This window comes from Eretmochelys imbricata, chromosome 7 (assembly GCF_965152235.1).
Source record: "Eretmochelys imbricata isolate rEreImb1 chromosome 7, rEreImb1.hap1, whole genome shotgun sequence".
NCBI classification, from domain to species: Eukaryota; Metazoa; Chordata; order Testudines; family Cheloniidae; genus Eretmochelys; species Eretmochelys imbricata.
The window spans coordinates 116,486,302-116,509,943 of NC_135578.1; the positions used below are offsets into that span (position 1 = coordinate 116,486,302).

The window sequence follows — 23,642 nt, forward strand, 5'->3', positions numbered from 1 at the left end:
GCACAAAAATTTCACAATTTAACTATTCTATTTACGGTAAGCAAATGTCCATACAAGACTATGTACGTTTAAATATTAAGTGTTCGTCACAAAGGAAATATGTAATGAAGGGTAACAAGATGCTTTACCTCATCAAGTTTAGCACGTGTTTCATTGAGTTCCTGGTTATAAATGGTGTATTCTAATGCTCTCCTCATTTTATCCCACTTCTGATACTGAGCTAGCTCTTCTTTCTCCTCTTCCAGGGTATGTAATCGCTCTTCAATGTACTTCAACAACTCATTGATTTTCTCTCGTTTACCCTCTTTAGAAAATGAGAAGCAAGACAAAGACAGCAACTAAATTATTATTATATTCAGAATATTTGTTTTTCTTTTTACATCATTCTCTTATCTTTGATTCATAAGTAAAGCTTTTGATTTGAAAAAACAGATGGACTGAAATGAAGATCTAGGTCTGGACACCTCTTTCCAAAAATTCCCATCTTCCAAGGCTCATGCTATTCCAACTCTACTTCCGTTTCTCAGTAGGGGATAGTTAATGGGCAACTGTTCTGAGCATAAATGTAACAGAATGAAGCCATCGCTGGACTTTGCCAAAAATATTATATGTGGGTATTTTCTGGAATCAAATTATCAAAAATTGAAAGCTCTATTTATAAAGCTATTGCACTCTAGTCTCTGCTCTAAATCTAATATAAATTCCATGCCTCACAAGTACAAGGTAACTTAAGTCAATTCAAATGTGTGCTCTACAAGCTCACACTCCAGAAATCTAACAAAGATAATTAAATTGCAAATGAAAGTTTAGTCAGAAGACTACACAAACCACAGCAACAGCCTTTTATGGACATCCTCTTCCATAAAGTAAAGGGGATGTAAAGGGACTCTAGGAGCCCTGGATCCAGCTGGGGGACAATTTCACCAGTGCAGAAACTGTAGAATACAGTCACAGGCTGCCTTCCAGGGACCTCCTCACAAACTCTGGCAGAAGGACCATAATGGGGCGGAGAAGTGTGTCACTGCAAGGCAAATGGGTATGTCTTCTAGGTAACAAAGACAGCAGACTCTCAAGAGTCAACAGGTTCAGTGCCTTTTACACTTCCCATTGTGAAGAGCAAACAAATAAAACCACTCATTTAAACAGATCTCTAAAAGAAGAACAAAAGTGGGTGCTAGAATATTAATGCATGCCACAATGAAGTGCCCAAGATACAAGATTCATTCCAATGAAGCTAAAGCAGTTCACAGAATGCATAACATAGGTCTAGAAAAGGCAGCTGGTGTGCAACTTGCTGCTCGATCCATTAAACACCAGCACCAAAGGAAAAAGATCTATCCACTTCTACAGAAGCTAGAATACGGATAAAATTTACTACACTAAAGAACATTCTGGAGATATAGAGGGCAATGGGTTTCAGCAAACTAGTTTACACTACCAGAAAGTGACAGCTCCTGAAAGAGGCAAGAGAGTATGCTAACTATGCAAACAAAATTTTCATGGGAAGTTGATTACATACATAACCATAATTTCCCAAACAGTTCCCTTGAGCAGTTGATGAGGACTTTGAATAATCATGTCAATATGTTGCTATTAAACAGAATGTTTTACAGGCTTTCCTGAATGAACATGAAGCTGCACTGAAGAGTCTTAATACACTGTTTTTGAAGCCTGGTATAAATACAACTAAATTACATAAATGAACCAACCAACTTTCAAAAGCTTTAAAAAAAAAAGTCAGGAATTTTCAGTAAACTAGATCAGTATTTTTGTCTGTGTTGGACTGTATGACTGCACAAACTGATGCTTTCTAAAGGCACTCGTCATCTACAAATTAGCAACATATATACATCGAAAGTATTGGGCAGGTACTATTTTGGATGATGTAAGGATCGTTGTGTTTAAATTGACTTTGGTGTTAAATTCTAATACAAATCGATACCATAGGTCATTTTCAATGCATGGCAATTTTTGATATATCTGAAAAATAAATGCTAATTCTACTTATAGCAAAGTCTTTTGTAAGTAAAAAAAAACATTTACATTTAGTCAACATGAAGATCATGAAAGACAAAGGCCAGACAATTTGGAGATAGAGCTGTCTGTCCATTGAGTATTCCTGAATTGTTGGGGATTGTGTTTTGGATGTAAAGGTTGAACCTCTCTAGTCCGGCACCCTCGGAACCTGATCGGTGCCGAACCAGAGAATTTGCTGAACCACAGCAGGTCAATGCAGAGTGCCAGTGGGTCTCCATAGGCACGGGAAGTGGAGGTGCGGGGGGGGTGCTACAGCACCCTGAGGCTTTGCAACCAGCGTGGCCCCCCGCCGCCACCCGGGGTCCCAGCCACTGGCCCCCTGCCTGGGGGCTCTACTGCCAGCCCCTGGTCCTTGTCCTCCCTCCCGGAGCCTGAACGCTGCAAATCAGCTGTTCGCAGCGCTGCAGAAGTGCTCGGAGGGAGGAGGAGGTGGTGGTGGTGGTACGTGCAGGGTCACCAGCGCACAAGAAGCATGGAGGGAAGGGGGAGCTTGGCTCCGTTGGATGCTCCACACCTACTAATTTTTCCCCGTGGGTGCTCCAGGCCCAGAGCACCCATGGAGTCGGCGCCTATGCTGGAGCATAGATGTTGCCAGACCAGGGAGTGACGGATTACAGAGGTTCAACCTGTATAAGAAAACGGGTAAGATAGGGAGATGAGAGGGAGAATGAGATTCAGATATCAGAACGTGAATTGAAAGTGTAACTGTTGCCTTAAAACCAGGGGCCATGTACTCCCTTGCATAATGAGACCAAATTCCATGACAACCACAGCTAAATCCAGCTGCAACATTGATCTATTCTCTCGCCACTCCCCACCACAAATGCACACAACTATGGCTCTTAGCTGAAGTCATCCATTGCTGTAAAAGCAGTCAATCATTTCCGAGGATTTTTTTTTTTGCATAATGCTCATCAGGCAACCTAGCTCCAGTTCCCAGGCCTTGAATACTCTGATATGGTCCAGGCAGCCAAAAACTCAGAATCCCCCCGCTGCATGTATACCAGTGAAGGGGTCAGCTAGAAGCCATTTTCATAGATTTGGCTCCTGGGCCTCAGCTGCTGTTGTTGTGCTTTCCAGACAGTCCAACATGCCAGCCTGCACTTCCAGCTCCCCCACTCCTTAAGTGCAAATTAGGCTCCAATTCTGGCTCCATGGAACAGTGCAGGGAGAACACACAGTAATCCAATTACCTCCCACTCATGGGGAAAGTTGGAGAACAAGTGACAGCTGCAGCCAGGACCAGCTAGGACAGGGATTCTCAAACTGGGGGTCGGGACCCCTCAGGGGGTCACGAGGTAATTACGTGGGGGGGGTTCTGAGCTGTCAACCTCCACCCCAAATCCCACTTTGCCTTCAGCATTTATAATGGTGTTAAATATATAAAAAAGTGTTTTTAATTTATAGGGGGGGGGTCACACTCAGAGGCTTGCTACGTTAAAGCAGTCACCAGTAAAAAAGTTTGAGAGCCACTGAGCTATGGAAAGAAGATAGAACCAAACACTGGAAGTCTGTTTATAGCAAGAGTGAATTCTATTGTAAAAAAAAAAATTTTTATTTCTGTGGCATCTTGGGAAAAAGTGTCAAATTCTGCATTTGTGGAGTCCACAGGTGCCTGACTGAAATGAACGGGGAAGTTCACAAAATTTAGAGGTATTGTTTCAGGATTCCTCAGGAAGACATCAATGCCAGTTTGCATGGACAAGTTATGTCCACAAATAAGGGCTAGAAATGTAACTTTTAGGAAGTGAAAATTGACTCTGGAGCACAACCCGGTAGCAAATTTCATAGCTGAATATATGATACTCTGGCCCTAACTCTGAATTTTCTGGCTTTTTTAAGTTTGTAAGCATTATAACCCAAGCTTTTTTTAAACATTGTTTATTTTAGCAGTGCCAGTGGATAAAAATTTCCCCTCCCACTGTTTTGGTGCAGCATTCTGTGTACTGGTTAACTGCCACCTGCAACCTAGCAGTAGGTTACATGTGTAGATGTTCTATAGAGTTTGTAAAGCCCTTTGGAATCTTTGGAGTGAAAGAAAACAATTAAAATATTAAATTTATCAAACATTTACAAATAAAACTAAAGAATTAATTTTAACAAGCAAGTTATAAACCCTGAAATTAGTGGAACTATGCTGGCATGAACTAGGACATTCCTTATATAAAAGAAACACAGGGGATAAAGATAACTATTTTTACCCGTTTCTTTCATTAAGGAAATACTTTCTTCTTTACGCTCATCATACACTCTAGTACCAGCTACTTCTCTTAACAACTTCAGTCTCTGAGAGTCAGGAGCTGTTGCCATCTGGTTGATCTAAGAATTCAAGAAAACAAAGTTACAAGATTACATTTTGAACATCATGTTCCTTATATAGTAATAATGATCAACATCCCATAAGAGATCTAATATGGCGCATGTCTCTTGTAATTGTTTAATTACAGCAGAACTTCATTAATTCTCATTTAGTTTACCAACAGACCTGATAACTCTTTCCAGTCAGGTATCATATGCTTAAAATCAAGCTAGTATGAAACATTCAGCTGAAAACCCACCCTGCCCAATTTCTGATATATACTTGCTTAAGGATACAATTCTTCAGGACTGGGTTTTCTCAGGAAGATTAGAAATTCTCATTTACCCTACTTTCCCCCTTTTAAGACATGAATTACTTTTTAAGAGACAGGAAGTTGTATACTTTTATGAATCTGCTTGTAATTCATTTTTATTAATTTTCAAATGCTAGCAGCGTCAGTCAGTATTTCTTGGACTTCAAAGGGAGAAAATACATCAGCTTAACGGATTTTCATAGAAACTTAACTATGCGCATTAATATTCTGCTGCAGCAAGACTACCTCTTACTTTCCCTATCTCCATAAGGCCATGTACTTCAACATATGTCAAAAATAAAAAAACACAACCACCAGCTCACACTGCAGTCGTCCTTCACACCACCAGCACCTGGCGCTCTAACATTACTGAAATGGTGTATGGGCTTTAAATAATTAATACCATGCCAGGTTCACTATTCTTCTCTAGAACTTTACCATTCTTCATAAGAATTTTAGTTGTTCCATCTTTATGGTATGCTTGTAGATAAAGGTTTTCAATTTATGCAGAGCATGAAGACTAGTATATCTACTTCGACTTTTAACCGGTGATAGGATCCACGTTGGCTGACGCCTGCACTAGCACAGAGTTACTTTCTAACTCAAGTTTTTTATTTGTTCCTCAATTTCGCAAATTCAGTGCATAGCAAAAACATATCCTGTGTTGCTAAATGGGAATTATTAATATTGCTCTTATTTTTTCAGTTTTTCTTGTCAGTCAAGTACTTGAGATAAAATGAGTTTTTCAGTAATTGGTCAAGAGAACTATGTTTAGGATTGTGAAGTCAAATTCATGAATATAGACAATTGGCAGATTCAGCCGTTAGACATGATATTAAACGGGTCTTGCCCCACAGTGAAAGTCAAACAAGTTCAATACTGACAATTCTGTAAAACGTTCTGAACTGGAAAATATAAAACATAGAAATACAAACAAAAAATGGTTCTAATTATTTTCAGGGCTCTTCTTGGAAGTCAAGGATTTCGAAAGCTACACTGATACGCCTGTTATGATTCAGTTTTCTCTGTACTTAAATAAAGCTGGTAGATTACAGCAACATTATATGTGGGAACACTTATAAAATAGGGGCTTCTAATCAGAATGATGGAGGAACACAATTACTTTTCTTTATAATTACAACTACTTTATTTCTATATAAAGGAGCCGTACTTTGAGGAATCATTTTCAAAATAAGAATGCACAGGAAGAATTAGTCATTTCTACATTGTTTAAAAGTAAAAAGAAAGCCTGATTATTCATTTGCAATAATTAAGTTAAATTGTAGTCCTCCAAAAAGTCTGAACTTTATAAATGAGTGATTTAATTTTGCTTTGTGATAACCAATCTTACCTTTCCTTGTTTGACAATATAGTAGGGATTACTGCGAGAAAACCCAGCACTTTCAAGAAGGTTCATCACATCATTTTTCCTGTAAATAATTTCTCAAATAGTAAGTATATTTTTAAAAAACTACATATGACAAATATGACCACTCAACAAATTCAGCAAAACAGTACTAAACCTACATATATGAAAATTGCACGTGGTGTACTCTCCCCATTACGGTATCTCTTCAAATAAGTTTCTGTATATGATCATGTCTAATCATGTACTAAAACCTAAACTGATAAACAATAAATGAGAAAATAAAAGCAGAAAGAAACTAAGCAAGACATATGGGGCTGGGAAGAGATTACAACCAAGAAAGGTACCCCACACCACCAACAGACTAGTACAGGTAACTGAGAAACTGATGCCACAAATAATTTGGAATTTAGCATAAAATTTTGCTTCTTTTCTTCTCATTTTCAGTTATTAAAAGCAAGTTGCTGAGGATTATTTAATTAATGCAACAACATTAACACTATCCAATAATTAGTTAGGTCAGCTGATGACTCCTAAAACACCGAAGGGAAGTGATAAAGTAGTATGACCATTTGGACGAGTGGAGACATCAGCAAGTATTAGCCATACTGAGAAGAGCTGAGTTGTCAGAAAAATTGTAAAGCCATAGTTTAGTTTAACATAGGTATTTTAAAATAAAGTGTCATATGTCAAGATAGCTCATATTAGAATTTTACAATTAGTTTCGTTCAATTTTGGTGAAGAGGAATCTACCAGTTTTACCGGGCAATTTAAACATGAAGAGGTACTAAGAATAAAAATATACTTAGCTCTGGCTCTGTTGGCCAACTTTGTCTTCGTGCCTGAACAATAAAACTTAAACAAGAGAAACAAGATACTATATTTTCTTTTCTGTGAGCCAAATTTTAAAAAGGATTTGTATTGCTAATGCATTACTGTGGTTTAACTCACTAATCTTTCGACTCTGGAGGCTAAGATTCAAATATTGGTAAAGTCAAGTCTTTTCTAGACTGTACTTATTCACATAATCCCTTGCCCCATTAATGTAGCAAGATTCGAAGTGTCCAGTCATGAGAAAGAGATGCCTGGAATAGTTGGTGAGAACTGAGGACTATTGGTAAAGCAAGTTTAGAAAGAATACAGTGCCCATGCTATGACTGCCTCAAGCTAGTAATATTAATCCTCACTTTCATGAGCATTCAAATTCATCTTTAAGTGTAAAAAAAGTTTCAGAGAAACTTTTAAAGTTTACAGGTGATAAGAATGGCCCTTAAACTTGACAGCCTTCAATCTCTAACACCAATGCGGGGGAAGCTGAATTCAGATAAATGAAAAAACTCAAGTGATTTATCATCTAACCTTCCATGAGTAAATAAAGTTTCATGAAAAAAAAAAATGTGCATATACACACATGCACTCCCATAAAATCTCTCTACTGGATTCAATAGGAGGAGGGGGAGGAGCATTGCTGTTTGCATGCAAGTTGGAGTATGTTTTGAAATACTTTTATCACTGTATAAAGGTTTGTTTTTTCAATAACTATTTTCTTCATACACAGATCATGTACAGGAGTTTGAGAGCACAATCGGAAACACCAAACAAGGTGCTCCACATCGCCACCAATCATACCAAATATGCCTCTTTCTCGGCAGCTGTACATTCCTGGTGACAAAGGAGGATAAGAGAAGGCTTCAAGTGCATAAGTGGTTGGGATCAGAGGACTGGGAATGAAATTCTGTGCTATTTACAACCTGTACAATTCCACTAACTTCACAAGATAGTTGTGTGGAACAGAAGTAAGTGCAGTTTGGTGCTAAAGCAGAAAACCTTGCCTTTGAGGAGATGGGAATGGAAAGAAGATGGAACTACTTTGTGGAAGTTTGAGGTATGCTAGTTATATGTAGTCTTAAAACTACTGAATGCCATGTGCCTAGGAATAAAAAAATTAGTTAAAGAAAAAAACAACTTGGCATATAAAAAAAGTTATTTCAAAACAGATTCCAATTTAAAAATAGAAAAGTATTGTTCCTTCCATTGAATCTAGTGGAGTTCTTCTCTTCCTGTCCTTCGGCCTCAACATACAAGCACTAGCAGGAATAGTGAACTTCCTACTAGGCCTAACCCCACTGAACAGGCCTAATGGTAAGAATTACTCTTGAAGAAGTATTTATAGAATCAGACCCCTAACTTGTCATGCAGGAAATGGCATCTTCATGTTCAAACTGTACAAATGGTAAATATTTAAATTTTAAAATAAATGTCAATTTAGTTTTTTTTAAAAAGAATGGTGACTTTTGGAAATACACAGAAGTTTTCTTTTATGAAATTAAGTGGGTATCAAATTCAGCCCACTCACACAGTTCAGATATTATATAAGGACTAAAAATAAAGTTTTATTAGCAGACTCTATTAGTATTAAATATTGCTGACAAAGGAACTCATATGTTATAAATTAATTCAATCTAAAGGTAGGAATAAATACACATGCTGAATGATTCCACCACACTTTACAATATTATGTATTCAGTTCATTTTGGGGGAGGAAAAGTAGTACCTACGTCACCATTTTCTTGTCTAAGAAATACTGGTCCTTTTTGGCTCCAATAACTCTGCGAAGTGAAACTTCCTCTTTATCAATCTTAAGAAAAAGAAAAAGCACAAACTCAACTGCCTGTGATAGTGATTTATGATTAATCCACAGTATTTACAGTATTTTCCACTAAGAGTGAACCAAAAGGTAATTACTTTAACGAAGATTTGAATAACTAAGGCTGCAGTCTAATGAGAAGATGTGTTTTCTAGAAAAGTTTTTAAACTTACTGGTAACCTGTTGTCTGAGTTGTCAAAAATAATTTCCACAAATGCTGAAATAACACGAGGACCTGTGCCTTCCTAAAGAAAAAAAGATATTTATTTTGGTTAGATTACTCCCTCTTTAAATTGATTTTAAAATGTATATTTTTCTTGATTTCTCAAAGACTCCGAAGTAATTTATATACACGTTACTTATCTGACAATTTTCAAACTTACATTTCTGAAAATAAACTTGAAATGTATACAGCTCAAAAGGTCATATGTACATTTTGCCCTCTGTCTATAGTGCAGGAATTATGTAAGATGTATAATAATCATGTGCCAAAATGACAGGTTTCAGAGTAACAGCCATGTTAGTCTGCATTCGCAAAAAGAAAAGGAGTACTTGTGGCACCTTAGAGACTAACCAATTTATTTGAGCATAAGCTTTCGTGAGCTACAGCTTACTTCATCGGATGGATACTGTGGAAAGTGTAGAAGATCTTTTCATACACACAAAGCATGAAAAAATACCTCTCCCCACCCCACTCTCCTGCTGGTAATAGCTTATCTAAAGGGACCACTCTCCTTACAATGTGTATGATGATCAAGGCGGGCCATTTCCAGCACAAATCCAGGGTTTAACAAGAACGTCGGAGGGGCGGGGGGTAGGAAAAAACAAGGGGAAATAGGCTTGAATAGAGACTGGGAGTGGCTAAGTCATTATGCAAGGTAACCTAAGTTAATTGTATCCAATTTGCGAATGAATTCCAATTCAACAGTTTCTCGCTGGAGTCTGGATTTGAAGTTTTTTTGTTGTAATATCGCAACTTTCATGTCTGTAATTGCGTGACCAGAGAGATTGAAGTGTTCTCCGACTGGTTTATGAATGTTATAATTCTTGACGTCTGATTTGTGTCCATTTATTCTTTTACGTAGAGACTGCCAGTTTGACCAATGTACATGGCAGAGGGGCATTGTTGGCACATGATGGCATATATCACACTGGTGGATGTGCAGGTGAACGAGCCTCTGATAGTGTGGCTGATGTTATTAGGCCCTGTGATGGTGTCCCCTGAATAGATATGTGGGCACGGTTGGCAACGGGCTTTGTTGCAAGGATAGGTTCCTGGGTTAGTGGTTCTGTTGTGTGGTATGTGGTTGCTGGTGAGTATTTGCTTCAGGTTGGGCGGCTGTCTGTAGGTAAGGACTGGCCTATCTCTCAAGATTTGTGAGAGTGTTGGGTCATCCTTCAGGATAGGTTGATAGGATAGATCCTTAATAATGCATTGGAGGGGTTTTAGTTGGGGGCTGAAGGTGACGGCTAGCTTACCCATAACTATTTTACATTTGGGGACAATGTATACCTTCAGATCAGCGGCACTGATATGGGTACCCACATGGCCCCACAGTATGCCAACATTTTTATGGCTGACTGAGAACAACGCTTCCTCAGCTCTCGTCCCCTAACGCCCCTACTCTACTTGCGCTATATTGATGACATCTTCATCATCTGGACCCATGGAAAAGAAGCCCTTGAGGAATTCCACCATGATTTCAACAATTTCCATCCCACCATCAACCTCAGCCTGGTCCAGTCCACACAAGAGATCCACTTCCTGGACACTACAGTGCTAATAAACAATGGTCACATAAACACCACCCTATACCGGAAACCTACTGACCGCTATTCCTACCTACATGCCTCCAGCTTTCACCCTGAACACACCACACGATCCATCGTCTACAGCCAAGCTCTGCGATACAACCGCATTTGTCTCTGTCTGAGGGGTTGGAGCAAACGCCTACAAGATCTCTATCAAGCATTCTTACAACTACAATACCCACCTGCGGAAGCGAAGAAACAGATTGATAGAGCCAGAAGAGTTCCCAGAAGTCACCTACTACAGGACAGGCCTAACAAAGAAAACAACAGAACGCCACTAGCCGTCACCTTCAGCCCCCAACTAAAACCCCTCCAACGCATCATCAGGGATCTACAACCTATCCTGAAGGATGACCCAACAGTCTCACAAATCTTGGGAGACAGGCCAGTCCTTGCCTACAGACAGCCCCCCAACCTGAAGCAAATACTCACCAGCAACCACATACCACACAACAGAACCACTAACCCAGGAACCTATCCTTGCAACAAAGCCCGTTGCCAACTGTGCCCACAGATCTATTCAGGGGACACCATCACAGGGCCTAATAACATCAGCCACACTATCAGAGGCTCGTTCACCTGCACATCCACCAATGTGATATATGCCATCATGTGCCAGCAATGCCCCTCTGCCATGTACATTGGTCAAACTGGACAGTCTCTATGTAAAAGAATAAATGGACACAAATCAGATGTCAAGAATTATAACATTCATAAACCAGTCGGAGAACACTTCAATCTCTCTGGTCACGCGATTACAGACATGAAAGTTGCGATATTACAACAAAAAAACTTCAAATCCAGACTTCAGAGAGAAACTGTTGAATTGGAATTCATTTGCAAATTGGATACAATTAACTTAGGCTTGAATAGAGACTGGGAGTGGCTAAGTCATTATGCAAGGTAGCCTATTTCCCCTTGTTTTTTCCTACCCACCCCCCCCAGACGTTCTTGTTAAACCCTGGATTTGTGCTGGAAATGGACCACCTTGATTATCATACACATTGTAAGGAGAGTGGTCACTTTAGATAAGCTATTACCAGCAGGAGAGTGGGGTGGGGAGGGGGTATTTTTTCATGCTTTGTGTGTATAAAAAGATCTTCTACACTTTCCCCAGTATGCATCCGATGAAGTGAGCTATAGCTCACAAAAGCTTATGCTCAAATAAATTGGTTAGTCTCTAAGGTGCCACAAGTACTCCTTTTCCATGTGCCAAAACAGTATCATATCCAATTTTCTGCTGCACCGTTGTAGACATTTAATGAGGTTGAAGATATGGAATTTCAAATATTTTTTAAAAATCAAATATTGATTATATCAGTAATTTGTAGTACTGCAACTTTTTTGACTGACTGTATTACGGAATAGTTAGGTCTATAAGCTGAAAAGGCAATTGCCTACTAAACAGTGAAATGCATATGAGAATTTTGTACTACTTAATTAGAAAATCAGTGGTTCCCTTGCCATGTTACAAAAAGGCAGAATTATGTTAATTTATAGCAAAATAACTTCTGCCAGGAGGCAGTGAGGAAAAGCTGCTATACACACTTTCAACAAGAGCTGTTTTTAAGTCTTTGCTTTTCAGTGAGTTGCCTACTTTACAACAACAAAATACTTTAACACATATTACATAATTTTGTTTTGTTTTAAAGTATCTTCACTTACATGCAACAAAGCCAGTCTCTGCTCTGGGCGAAGATGACTAAACTCATCACTGAGGACAAACTGAATTGCTGTAATTTAAAAAAAAAAAAAAAAAAAGAGTAGTAGTACAAAAGGTCTGTTCTTTCTTTTAAGAGCAGTACTCAGTATGTTTCTTTATAACCAAATTGTATCCTTCTTTAGTTCATATATTAAAAGTAACATAGAAGCATTAAATCAGTGTCTCACTTTTTAAAATAAACTGTTCTTGGGTCTTGGTCATTTGGCCTTGTCTATGCTAAATGTTGCTCTGAAAAATTTTCCATTGTTGCCAACCCCAGAGCAATGAACTGTTGAAATAATAGTAATGTAAACAGTCACCAGGATTTGCACCATGTCACGTAGACCTGCTCAGAGCAGGTTTAGAATACACAGTACTTAAAAATGCAGGAGGCACTTGGAGCTTTGTATATACTACCTCCACCACCACCACCGCAGCTGCTATCAGTTAAGCAACACTGGTGTTAGAAAAGGTGATAAATATTTCCCAAAAAGCCACATGTAGATGTAGCCTTGAGACAGCATAAGTGATAGTAAGCAATCTACACTATATTGCTCGTCGCACAAGTTACAGTCAAAAATGATAAAGCACAATGGGGAAGCATCACAACTGCCGAAGACTCACAGAACAACTACCTGATCTCACCTAAAATACTCTGATGTTTGTTTTTATGACACAGACAACTTAGAATTTACTCAATTAAAAGTATTAAAAAAGTCGCTGGTATTACACTTGCCTGATTTTCCTGTCTTCTTATTTTTAAAGATTTCCCCACCCCTTCCCCCCTCTTTTGCAATGTGAAAAAAATACAAAGGAAACTTAATAGTAAATAAGTGCATAATGTAAAACTGAAAGAAAAAAAGTTTACAGCTTTTCAATCATTTAGTTGTTACATGTAGCAACAGTAATACATACCATAGAAAAAGTTACTTTTCCCAGATCCATTTCTTCCCACTAAACATGAAAGGTAACAGTTATAAATTCAGAAGTTTTCATGAATTTAAATAAATTAAATGGTATGGCAATACATGAAAATTCAGCAATGAATTTAAGAATCCAACTTTAGTAGATCTAGACAAAATACAACCTTCTAGGAATCAAAGCATCTTTTACAGGATGGATCAGGGAGTCATTACCAGAACAAGATAGAATGGCGCCTAGCCCCAGTTCCCTCCTGCCCCAAAACAGAGACATTACTATGATCTACAAAACCTATGATAGAGCATTTTATACCCAAAACATTTATGATATTAAACCAATCCAGATTATTATAATAATCATTCTCTGTATTTTTACTACTAACTTTTGGCCAGGTTACATCAATTTTAACCCTGGATCCATTTCTTAGATCCTTCAGTTTCAATCCCTCATATTTTACAAGATCTTGAGACTGATCCACACATACAAATATTTAAGTCCTCAACTTGCTGATGCATTCATTTCTTTGCACCTGACAAGAAGAGTACAGCTTTAATTATATTTAACCAGCATTGAAACTATTGGTATAAGCCAACAGGTCTACACCAATACATATACAATAGTTTCCTATAATCAAATCAACACCTGTGAATATTCCTATCACATTGATATGACATTTTAAGAGAGAAATAATGGTAAGACAACATTTTTCTTTTAAAAACAAATGTCTGGATGATTTTTTTTTAAACTCTCATTGAGGTGAGACTCAAGATGTATGTGACATAAGCAGGCACAGTGTCATTTAACAAATTTTTTTAAATGTGCACGAATGAATTCACTCAGCCCTTTAAATATACAATTAAATTACCAACAGCTCATTTCTGATAGATTTTGCACTTTGGTATATATTAACACTTGAAGCATCAAATATTATTTGACCACAATATTACTACTCATTTTTTGACATTTTTCTTTCAAGTCTGTCAGTTTTTAAGTGGCAGAATACGTAACACCCCTCGAAGTATTTTAATCAAACTGAATCTTAGAAGGTATTACCAGACATCCAGAATGTAATTCACGAGACACAGTTCAAGTATTCCACAACCCTGATCCTACAACAAGCTCCATGCAGGTGAACCTCTGTGTCTGTGTGGAGCCTCACTGACCTCAATGGAGCTCTGCACAGGTGGAGGGGTCCACCTATCCTATACTGAAGCTTATTGCAAGATTAGAACCAATGAACAATCATTATGGCAAAATTAAAATTAAATTATCTGCAAATTATAATAATTCTTCCTGTAATACGTATCTGACATTACTGGAGAGAACAGTTTCAAATTTAGTTAATATGTACACAACTGCCTCTGAAATCTGAAGGGTTCTCAAAAATCATAAAGACCACTGACTTGACCCTTGATAAAAAATGAGGTAATGATAGTTCATACTGTAATATGTTTATAAGAACTTACCAATGACATTGTGTTTTGAACTGAAAGGATCTACAATTGTTTGATCTCTGTAGCTTCGAAATCCCTGAATGATCACCTGATGGATAAACAAATAAAATAATCTTAAAAATCAAGAAAACTAAGTTAGGTTTGTTTGTTTTTTTTTAAAGAGGTACAAGATTTTAAATTTGTAACTCAAATGAATAGGTTTCTATTTTTTTTAAAAATCACAATACATTTAGTCATTTTTTCTTTCCGGTCTTGCAGTTCAGATCCAAGTACATTTTAAGAAATTAAGGGTGAGATTTCAAAAAACAAAACAAAACCAATGTAAGTTTATGAGTAGCTTTTCTCTATCATAGAAGGTACACTTGTACACATTTAGGTCAAAGAATAATAAATAAGGAAATATTCAAATAAACTCAACCTTGCTGTCACAGCATAAAGCAACATGAAAGGATGTACTTACAATGACAGATTAGAGTAAAAAAAGTAAAGGGCTCAGTTCTAGCAGGACAGGAATGTTTTTTTTTAATTAATTTCATACCCCAATTAGCATATTTAGCATAAGAGTTCAACTTGCAAGCTCTAAGCAGAGCAGTGGCTGCATGTAAAAATTATAGACTACAGACCTATTTCTATATAGGAAGTAGACAAACATGCTCAGTAAGCTTTTTTGGCGTGTAGTGCTAAAACTGGTGAGCAAGATCAAAACCTCTCAACGTTAAGAAGGCTGCCAGTTTCAAATGGAATAAAATCAGTCTTCCTTTTCTACCATTTATGTTAACCTTTTTGTGAAAATGTGCATTTACATAGTGCTAGTAGTCCAAGTATTTTCCAGCCAGGAAGAAAAAGGTCTTTGTCCCAATGAGCTCACTTAGTACATACGCACAAAAACTACAGGAAAGGGATTAACTGAAGGTGAGACACAAATCGGTAAATTCAGAAATATCTCTCAGATCTATTAGAGACACAAGGTGGGAGCAGTAATATCTTTTATTGGACTAAATCCTGTTGGTGAAGAGACAAGCTTTCGCTGCACAGAATGGTTCTCCAGGTCTGGGAAAGGTACTCAGCTTGTTATACATAAATATTTAACATATACTCTAAAGGACCATTCAAGGAGAAGTTGCCTGTTAACACCCCGGCAGCCATAGGACAAAAAGGGGAGTTAATAGGTTACAGATTATTGTAATAAGCCATAAATCCAGTGTCGTTATTAATCCCATGATTTTTAGTATCTACCAGAGAATTATTAATTTAAGTTCCAAAGCTCATCTTTTGAAGATGTTGTGCAGGTTTCCTTTGAGGATGAGGACTGAGAGGTCAGATACGGAGTGATCATTTTGTGAAAAGTGTTTGCCCACAGGTGACATAGTGCTTTTGTCTTATATTTCTGTGTGAGTTCATTCAAGTGCATACTGACTGTCTGGTTTCACCCACACATTTTTTATTGGGACATTTAGTGCACAGGTAATGATAGGCATATGTAGGACCCATGGATCTTGAAAGATCATATTGAACTGCTCCGCGTAGGAGTGTGCTACTGGTAGCAGTTACGGAGAGCAATTTACTACACTACACCGGCACAACGCTCTGGGCGGCACAGCTGTAGCACCGCCAGCCACCAGTGCTCTGTGTTGCGTGGTAAGGGGGCAGGGAGCAGGGGGGGGTGGATAGAGGGCAGGGGAGTTCGGGGTGGTGGTCAGGGATATGGATGGGGTCAGAGCGGTTGGAGGGCAGGGAATGGGGGGGTTGAATGAGAGTAGGGGTCCGGGGGGGCAGTCAGGGAATGGGGGGGGGTTGGACGGGGCAGGAGTCCTGGGGGGAGGAGGGGGCGTCAGGGGGCGGAGGCACAGCTTGGCACAGCCTCCCCTAACCAGCCCTCTATACAATTTCTGAAACCCAATGTGGCCCTCAGGCCAAAAAGTTTGCCCGCCCCTGTGTTACAGGGTGTATCGCAGACTTTCTCCTTGGAGATTATTCTGTGGTATCTCAGGGCCAGGCTATAGATGGCAGATTTTCTTCATGAATGGTCCCTTAGACTGCGTGTTAACTATTTATGCTAAACAATCTGTTCCATCTTCTATTTAGCTGTGACACTCTGGGCTCGTCTACACTGGCCACAGCGCGGCTGCAATCGATGCAGTGGTATCGATTTAGCGGGTCTGGTGAAGACACAATAAGTCAATGGGAAAGCACTCTCCCATCAACTTCAGTACTCCGCCTCCCTGAGAGGCGGAAGCTAGGTCGGCGGGAGAGCATCTCCTGCCAACATAACGCAGTGTAGACACGCAGTGTAGACACGTGTAGGTCGATGTAAGCTACGTAGCTCAAGGGGTGATTTTGTCACCCCCCTGAGCGACTTAATTTACATCAACTTAAGCGGCAGTGTAGACCAGCCCTCTGACTACCCTTCCTAAACCTGAAGAAAAGCTCTGTGTAGCTAAAAAGCTTAAATTTTTTGGACCAATTTCTACAGGTGAAGGACATTACTTCATTCACCTTGTCTCTCTCATATCCTGGGACCAACACAGCTACAACAACACTGCAAAATTCAGATACTCTGTCAGTTCCACATTTTTTTTCTTTGTATGTAGTGGAGATTTCAGTCTGGTAAGCTGAAGTAAAATATAGTACATAGAGTATTTGTATCTTAAAACTGGCTCTGCATACCAGAAAAACTCAGCTAGCTTTTGGAGTATATGTCTATCTCAAGCAAACCCCTCCAATCACAAAAGCACATAAGAACGGCCACACTGGGTCAGACCAAATGCCCATCTAGCCCAGTATCCTGTCTTCCAACAGTGGCCAATGCTTCAGAGGGAATGAACAGAACAGGTAATCATCAAGTGATCCATCCCCTGTAACCCATTCTCAGCTTCTGGCAAACAGAGGCTAGGGACACCATCAGGAGACTCCTTTAACTCTCCCCAGTAAGCCTAATGTCTTTAACTCTCCCCATGTCTGCCTAATACAAGACTGGGTGAAGTGAGAGACAAAAAGGAGGACATGAGGGAAAACTATAGAACCCACTTTTAAAAAATTACATTTCTCCAGCCTAGTTTTTAGGGAGAATACTTGTAGGAGAAACAGCGCTGGTGTTGTTTTCATCTTCCTCCCTCTAGCTTATTCCCTCAATTGAAAATTGTAATTGTGTCTCAAATAGGTAATTATAACTATGGGTAGGAGCTAGGGCTGCCAGATATCCAATTTTCGACCGGAAAGTCCAGTTGAAAAGGGAACCTGATAAGTGTCCAGTCAGCACGGTAACCATCTTCTGCTGCCAGAGGGCAGGAAGAGCAGCAGCTGCTGCTGGAGCCTGGAGGAGCACACAGGAACGGCTCTGGAAGAGAGGTACTGGAAGCTCCCACGTCCTGCCCCAAGCGTGGCTCTCCCTCCCTCACCCTGCCGCAGTTACCCCTCCACCCCTGTAGCATGGTTCTCCCTCCACCGCCCTGCCCCAGTCACCCCACCCCCAGAGCTCTGCTCAGCTGGCAGGGGGAGGGAGGTGGAGAGAGCATCCACTAAAGGTGGGGGAAGAGGAGCGGGGGGAGGGACTGGTTCCAGTGCTCAGTGTCCGATTTTCACAAATGAGAAAGTTGGTCACCCTAGTAGGAACAGATGAGCTATTAAACACCAATACTGTTTTCCTACTAATATTCTCACTACTGAAGAAAAGAAGAAATAGATTATATAAGCAAAACTGCTTCTAAGCAGAATAGTTTTGTTGGCATCTTCCTTTCCAGTATTCTGACCCCAGCATCCCTGCGTATTTATTCAAAATTGATAAAAAGCACCTATTCTGGGACTTAGGCACCATACATACAATCATCAAAAACGCATACAAATTCATGAGATTAAAAAGACTAGAAAAATCCTCTTGACATGCCAAAACAATCTTTCCTTCTACTACAAAACTCCCATTCAAATTCTACCCTGAAAAATCCTGATAAAATACAATAAATGCTGCAAAGCTCATGTATTCCAGTAGCACCTAAAGACCCCATTGTGCTATGAACTGTACAAACAGAATAGAAGACACTCCTACTGCCAAAAGCTTATAGGCTTAATAGACAAGACAAAGAATTGGGAAGATGGGGGAGGGAAGAGAATGGCCTAATTCATTCTTTAATTATTTTTTTTAAAAGCCTCTGTCAAACAGCAGGGGTAAGTCTGAGTTTATGAATCAAGGACTCTTCATGGAAAACAACTCTTGTTTAAATTCATGTGCTGTAAGCTTGGATACTTCCGATTATAACTCCACTGATATCAGACAAAGTGAAGCAATCCCTAAGGCAGACAGGACACAACACATATAGGGACTTAGAGGTTAAGACCAAAACTTCACAAGAAATCAGATAGTTGGCCCTCTCACAGAAGAAATTTATTCTTCATCTGCAGAGCACAAACACCACACATCACTACTGGCAACTACAGCTAGTTATCTGGATATCCAGAAAAATTGGTGATACCAGACCATTAAATTGAAAACCTGAGAAACAGCATGTATACCCTTCATTCAGGAAAAATGACACAATCTTGACCATTCCTCTGGCTACATCTCCCACTGTATAAAGTCTTCTATGGATTAACATACAGAGATACAGACATTCAGGCTTCAATCACTGTTAAGCACTGAGTAAGTCACTTTCTCATCTGACCCAGTCAATGAAGTTTAAATATCAAACTAATATTCTCCAACATACTAAGACACCATAGCCAGTACCTTCTTATTAACAGCCACATACAAAATGGGAAGGGGAGAGGTAACAAAATGGAACCCTCACACAACACATCCCTCAGGGAAGATGGGAAATAGCTCAGTACTAACTACTCTTTGGCCCATCTCAAAAAGAAAGAAATGTAGCCACTAAACATCACATGTCCCTGTGCTAGGGTAACAAGTGAATCAACACCACAACAGTTGCAAAGGTAACGGATAGATCTGAAATATTCTTTTACAGGGTTCCTGGCCAAGTGGATAGGGGAAAAGGACTAGATTTCAATCAGGCTTTTTGACACAGCCCCACAGGACATTCTCATAAGGAACCTAGGGAAATCTGGTCTTGATGAAATTACTATAAGGGGGGTGGATTTTAGTAAAGCTTCTGAGACTGTCCCACATGACCTTCTCATAAAACTAGGGAAATGCAACCTAGATGGAGATACTAAAAGGTGGGTGCAAAACTGGTTGGAAAACCCTTCCCAGAGAGTAGTTATCAGTGGTTCACAGTCATGCTGGAAGGGCACAAGCAGGGTCTCGCAGGGATCAGTTCTGGGTCCAGTTCTGTTCAATATCTTCACCAATGATTTAGATAATGGCATACAGAGTACACTTACAAACTTTGCGTATGATACCAAGCTGGGAGGGATTTCAAGTGCTTTGGAGGACAGGATTAAAATTCAAAATGATCTGGACAAACTGGAGAAATGGTCTGAAGTAAACAGGATGAAATTCAATAAGGACAAATGCAAAGTACTCCATTTAGGAAGCAATAATCAGTTGCACACATACAAAATGGGAAATGACTGCCTAGGAAGGAGTACTGCGGAAAGGGGTCTGGGGGTCATAGTGGACCACAAGCTAAATATGAGTCAACAGTGTACCACTGTTTAAAAAAAAAAACAAAAAAAACAAACATCATTCTGGGATGTATTAGCAGGAGTGTTGTAAGCAAGACATGAGAAGTAATTTGTCCGCTCTGGTTAGGCCTCAACTGGAGTATTGTGTCTAGTTCTGGGCACCACATTTCAGGAAGGATGTGGCCAACTTGGAGAGAGTCCAGAGAAGAGCAACAAAAACGATTAAAGGTCTAGAAAAGATGACCTATGAGGGAAGATTGAAGAAACTGGGTTTGTTTAGTCTGGAAAAGAGAAGACTGAGAGGGGACATGATAACAGTTTTTAAGTATGTAAAAGGTTATTACAAGGAGGAGGAATAAAAATTGTTTTTCTTAGCCTCTGAGGATAGGACTAGAAGCAATGGGCTTAAATTACAGCAAGGGCAGTTTAGGTTGGACATTAGGAAAAACTTCCTAACTGTCAGGGTGGTTAAGCACTCTAATAAATTGCCTAAGGAGGTCGTAGAATCTCCATCATTGGATATTTTTAAAAGCAGGTTAGACAAACACCTGTCAGGAATGATCTCAATAATTAGTCCTGCCACAAGTGCAGGGGACTGGACTAGACGACCTCTCAAGGTCCCTTCCAGTTCTATGATTCTGTAACTGAAAGACCACACTCAAAGAGTAGTTATCAATGGTTTGCTGTCAAACTGGGAGTGTATCTAGTAGGGTCCCAAAGTGGTCTGTCCTGCATCCATCAGAAGTCAATATTTTTATTAATGACTTGAATAATGGACTGGAGAGTATGCTTATAAAATTTGCAAATGACACCAAGCCGAGAAGGATTGCTAGCAAGCACTTTGCAAGACAGGATTAGAATTAAAGTGCAAAGAATTACACTTGTGCATCTGATTTTTCCTTCTTAATTACAAAATGGGGAGTAGCTGGCTAGGTGGCAGTACTACTGTGAAGCCTCTGTGGATTCCAGGGGATCACAAATTGAACATGAGTTAATGTGATGCAGCTGCAAAAAAGGTTAATATTCTAAAGCGTATTAACAGAAGAGTTGTATGTAAGACCCGCTCCACTCGACACTGGTGAGACCTCAGCTGGAGTACTGTGTCCAGTTCTGGGTACCACACTTTAGAAAAGATGCAGATAAATTGGAGAGAGAGTCCAGAGGGAAGCAACCAAAATGATAAAAGGTTTAGAAAACTAGACCTACAAGGAAAAGTTTAAAAAACTGGCATGTTTACTCTTGAATTTTATTAACCCAGTTAGTTTGGTTTTAGAACTAAGGACTCCAGGTTTTGCTGGATTTGCCTAATAAACAATCCCCCCCCCCCCCCAAATCTGAGACGGCAACAATTTAAGAATTTCTCAGTCTGAATAGATGGTTTTAATGAGAGAAGGCCTCTAAACACTTTTTTTCTGAAAGAAGTGGGTTTATTTTGCAGTCCTGAATGGAGAGCTTGACAAACATCAGCAATGATTCCAGCACCTCTTAATGTCCTTAGAAAAGTCTTGGCCCACAAATCCCCCAACCAGCACCAGACCCTCAATGAATGGCACTAGTGAACACTCAAATACGTAACACATTGTTTGTTTCCTCCAAACAATACTTTGTTCCCAATGAGGTATGTCTAGAATAGGGTTGTGTTTTTTTAAAAGATGGTTAAAATTATTAGCTAGTATATTTTGTAAAAATCCACCTTTTTATCTTAGTCTATCATATTTTGGAAGAATAACTCCAATCTCGACATCCAGCTACTTTATCTATAAAGTAATCTGAAAACACTCACGGTCGTCAAACAGACTAAGCAAGTTACTTGCCATCTGGAATAATTCCCCAGTCAAGACTTCACGGACTGTATGGGGGACGCACAAATATTCTTTAGCTCTTGCCCAGTCGCATAAAATTTCAATCACTGTCATGCTCAGAATAGAACTTGTCACCAGTATGCCTCACACTGAGGCTTCACACATCTCTATTTTCAAGGGCCTGAATGATTTTGCTCCCACTAACATCTGATGTTCTTTTCTCAATGTCTGCCTCCTCTTCACCCTTTGCTTTGTGCTCTTCTTTTAAACTGCCCTAAAAAGCTTGTCTCGCTCACCCACAAAAGTTGATCCAATAAATCACCAGTTCTCAACCAGTGGTCCAGGGGCTCCTGGGGGGCTGCAAGCAGGATTCAGGGGGTGCTCTAAGCAAGGCCGGCATTAGACTCACTAGGGCCCAGGGAAGAAAGTCAAAGCCCCACTGTTCATGGCTTAACCCCGCAGCCCCACCACCTGGGGCCCCACCACCTGGGGCAGAAGCCAAAGCCTGAGCAACTTAGCTTCATGAAAGCCCCCCCCCATGGTAGCGGGCCCCGGGCAAGTGCCCTGCTTGCTACCCCCTAACACCGGCCCTGGCTTTTATAGGCACAGGTGGGCCATGGTGTTTTTATAACATTTCGGGTGGGCCTCAGAACAAGGTTGAGAACCCCTGCAATGAATACCATTACCCCACCCACCTTGTCTCCCCACTACACGGGGCACAGTCGGCCACAGCTGGGCCGCCTAGCATCCTCCTCATCCCTTCAAAGGCACATCTTGTCGGCTGCCCGCCCCGCCCACTTCTCCTTCTTTTCGCAGACGTTAGTTACATCGAGCTATGGGGAAGGGCTGAGCTCCGGGCCCGGGTACAATTCCCCCCTCTTCCCGCCAGCCCTACCTCCCTGCCGAGCAGGCGTGCAGCAAGCTCTGAACCGACCCACGCGGGCTTCGGCACCCGGTGGGCCCCAGCCGGCAGAAGACACTGGGAGGGCCCGGAGGCGCTCTCCCCTGCCAACAGCCCTCCAGGCCCCCACAACAGGGCCCGGCATTCACCCCAGAGCCGCTCCCCCCTGCTAGGGCCTGGGCCCCGCCGCCCCCGGCTCCCCAGGCCAGGCCCTCTCCCCGGCAGGGGGGACCGCGCGGAGCCCGCCGCCTTACCTGCTTGATGTACATGTCTCCGGAGGATGGGGGCGGCGGCGGCTGCCCCCGCCGCGCTCGGCCTCCCGGCTCCCTCCCCGCAGCCTCCCCCGCCTCCTCGCGGCGCGGCAGCCCGAGCCCGCTCGTCAGCCCACACACAAACAAAATGGCCGCCTCCCCTCGGAGCGGACCACTCGGGATGTGGAGCAGGGGCGGCAGGGGCAGGGCCGAGACGGGCACGGCAGCGAAGGTTGCGGGGGTGCCGCTCACTTACACCCCAAGACTGCGCTCCCGTCCCAGCCCAGCGCTGGGAAGCGAGCGAGTGGACACATTCAGGTCCGCTCCTCACACCCCCGCCCGGGTGCGACAGGTGGTGCCGTCCGCTAGGGTCAGGGTTGGGCGCCAAAGGCAAGTGCAGGCGGAGCCGGGGGCTGAGAGAAGGGAGATGGAGATAGGGGGTGGGCGGGGAGGTGGCAGGAGATGGCTGTAGGGGACGGTTCCCCCAGGGGGTGCTATGGGGTGGGAGTGACAGGGGATGGCTGTATGGGGGCATCGCCTATGGGGTGGCAGGGGGATAG

At 41.0% G+C, this 23,642-nt stretch overlaps 1 protein-coding gene across 2 annotated transcripts in view; it reads right to left on the reverse strand.

Annotated features, from left to right (window-relative positions):
- SMC3 (structural maintenance of chromosomes 3) overlaps positions 1-23,434 on the reverse strand; it is a 51,646-nt gene extending 28,212 nt beyond the window's left edge. The window contains exons 1-9 of one of the 2 annotated variants that reach the window (XM_077823175.1): positions 23,086-23,434; positions 14,564-14,639; positions 13,092-13,130; positions 12,140-12,207; positions 8,836-8,907; positions 8,574-8,653; positions 6,001-6,079; positions 4,239-4,356; positions 129-304 (exon numbers count right to left, since the gene is read on the reverse strand). In XM_077823175.1, coding sequence (XP_077679301.1) covers positions 129-304; positions 4,239-4,356; positions 6,001-6,079; positions 8,574-8,653; positions 8,836-8,907; positions 12,140-12,207; positions 13,092-13,130; positions 14,564-14,639; positions 23,086-23,100 — 723 coding nt within the window. In that variant the 5' untranslated portion in view covers positions 23,101-23,434. Of the gene's footprint in view, positions 1-128; positions 305-4,238; positions 4,357-6,000; positions 6,080-8,569; positions 8,654-8,835; positions 8,908-12,139; positions 12,208-13,091; positions 13,131-14,563; positions 14,640-23,085 lie in introns of those variants that run through there. The other variant, XM_077823176.1, reaches the window with a different exon arrangement.
- Positions 23,435-23,642: the final 208 nt, after the last annotated feature.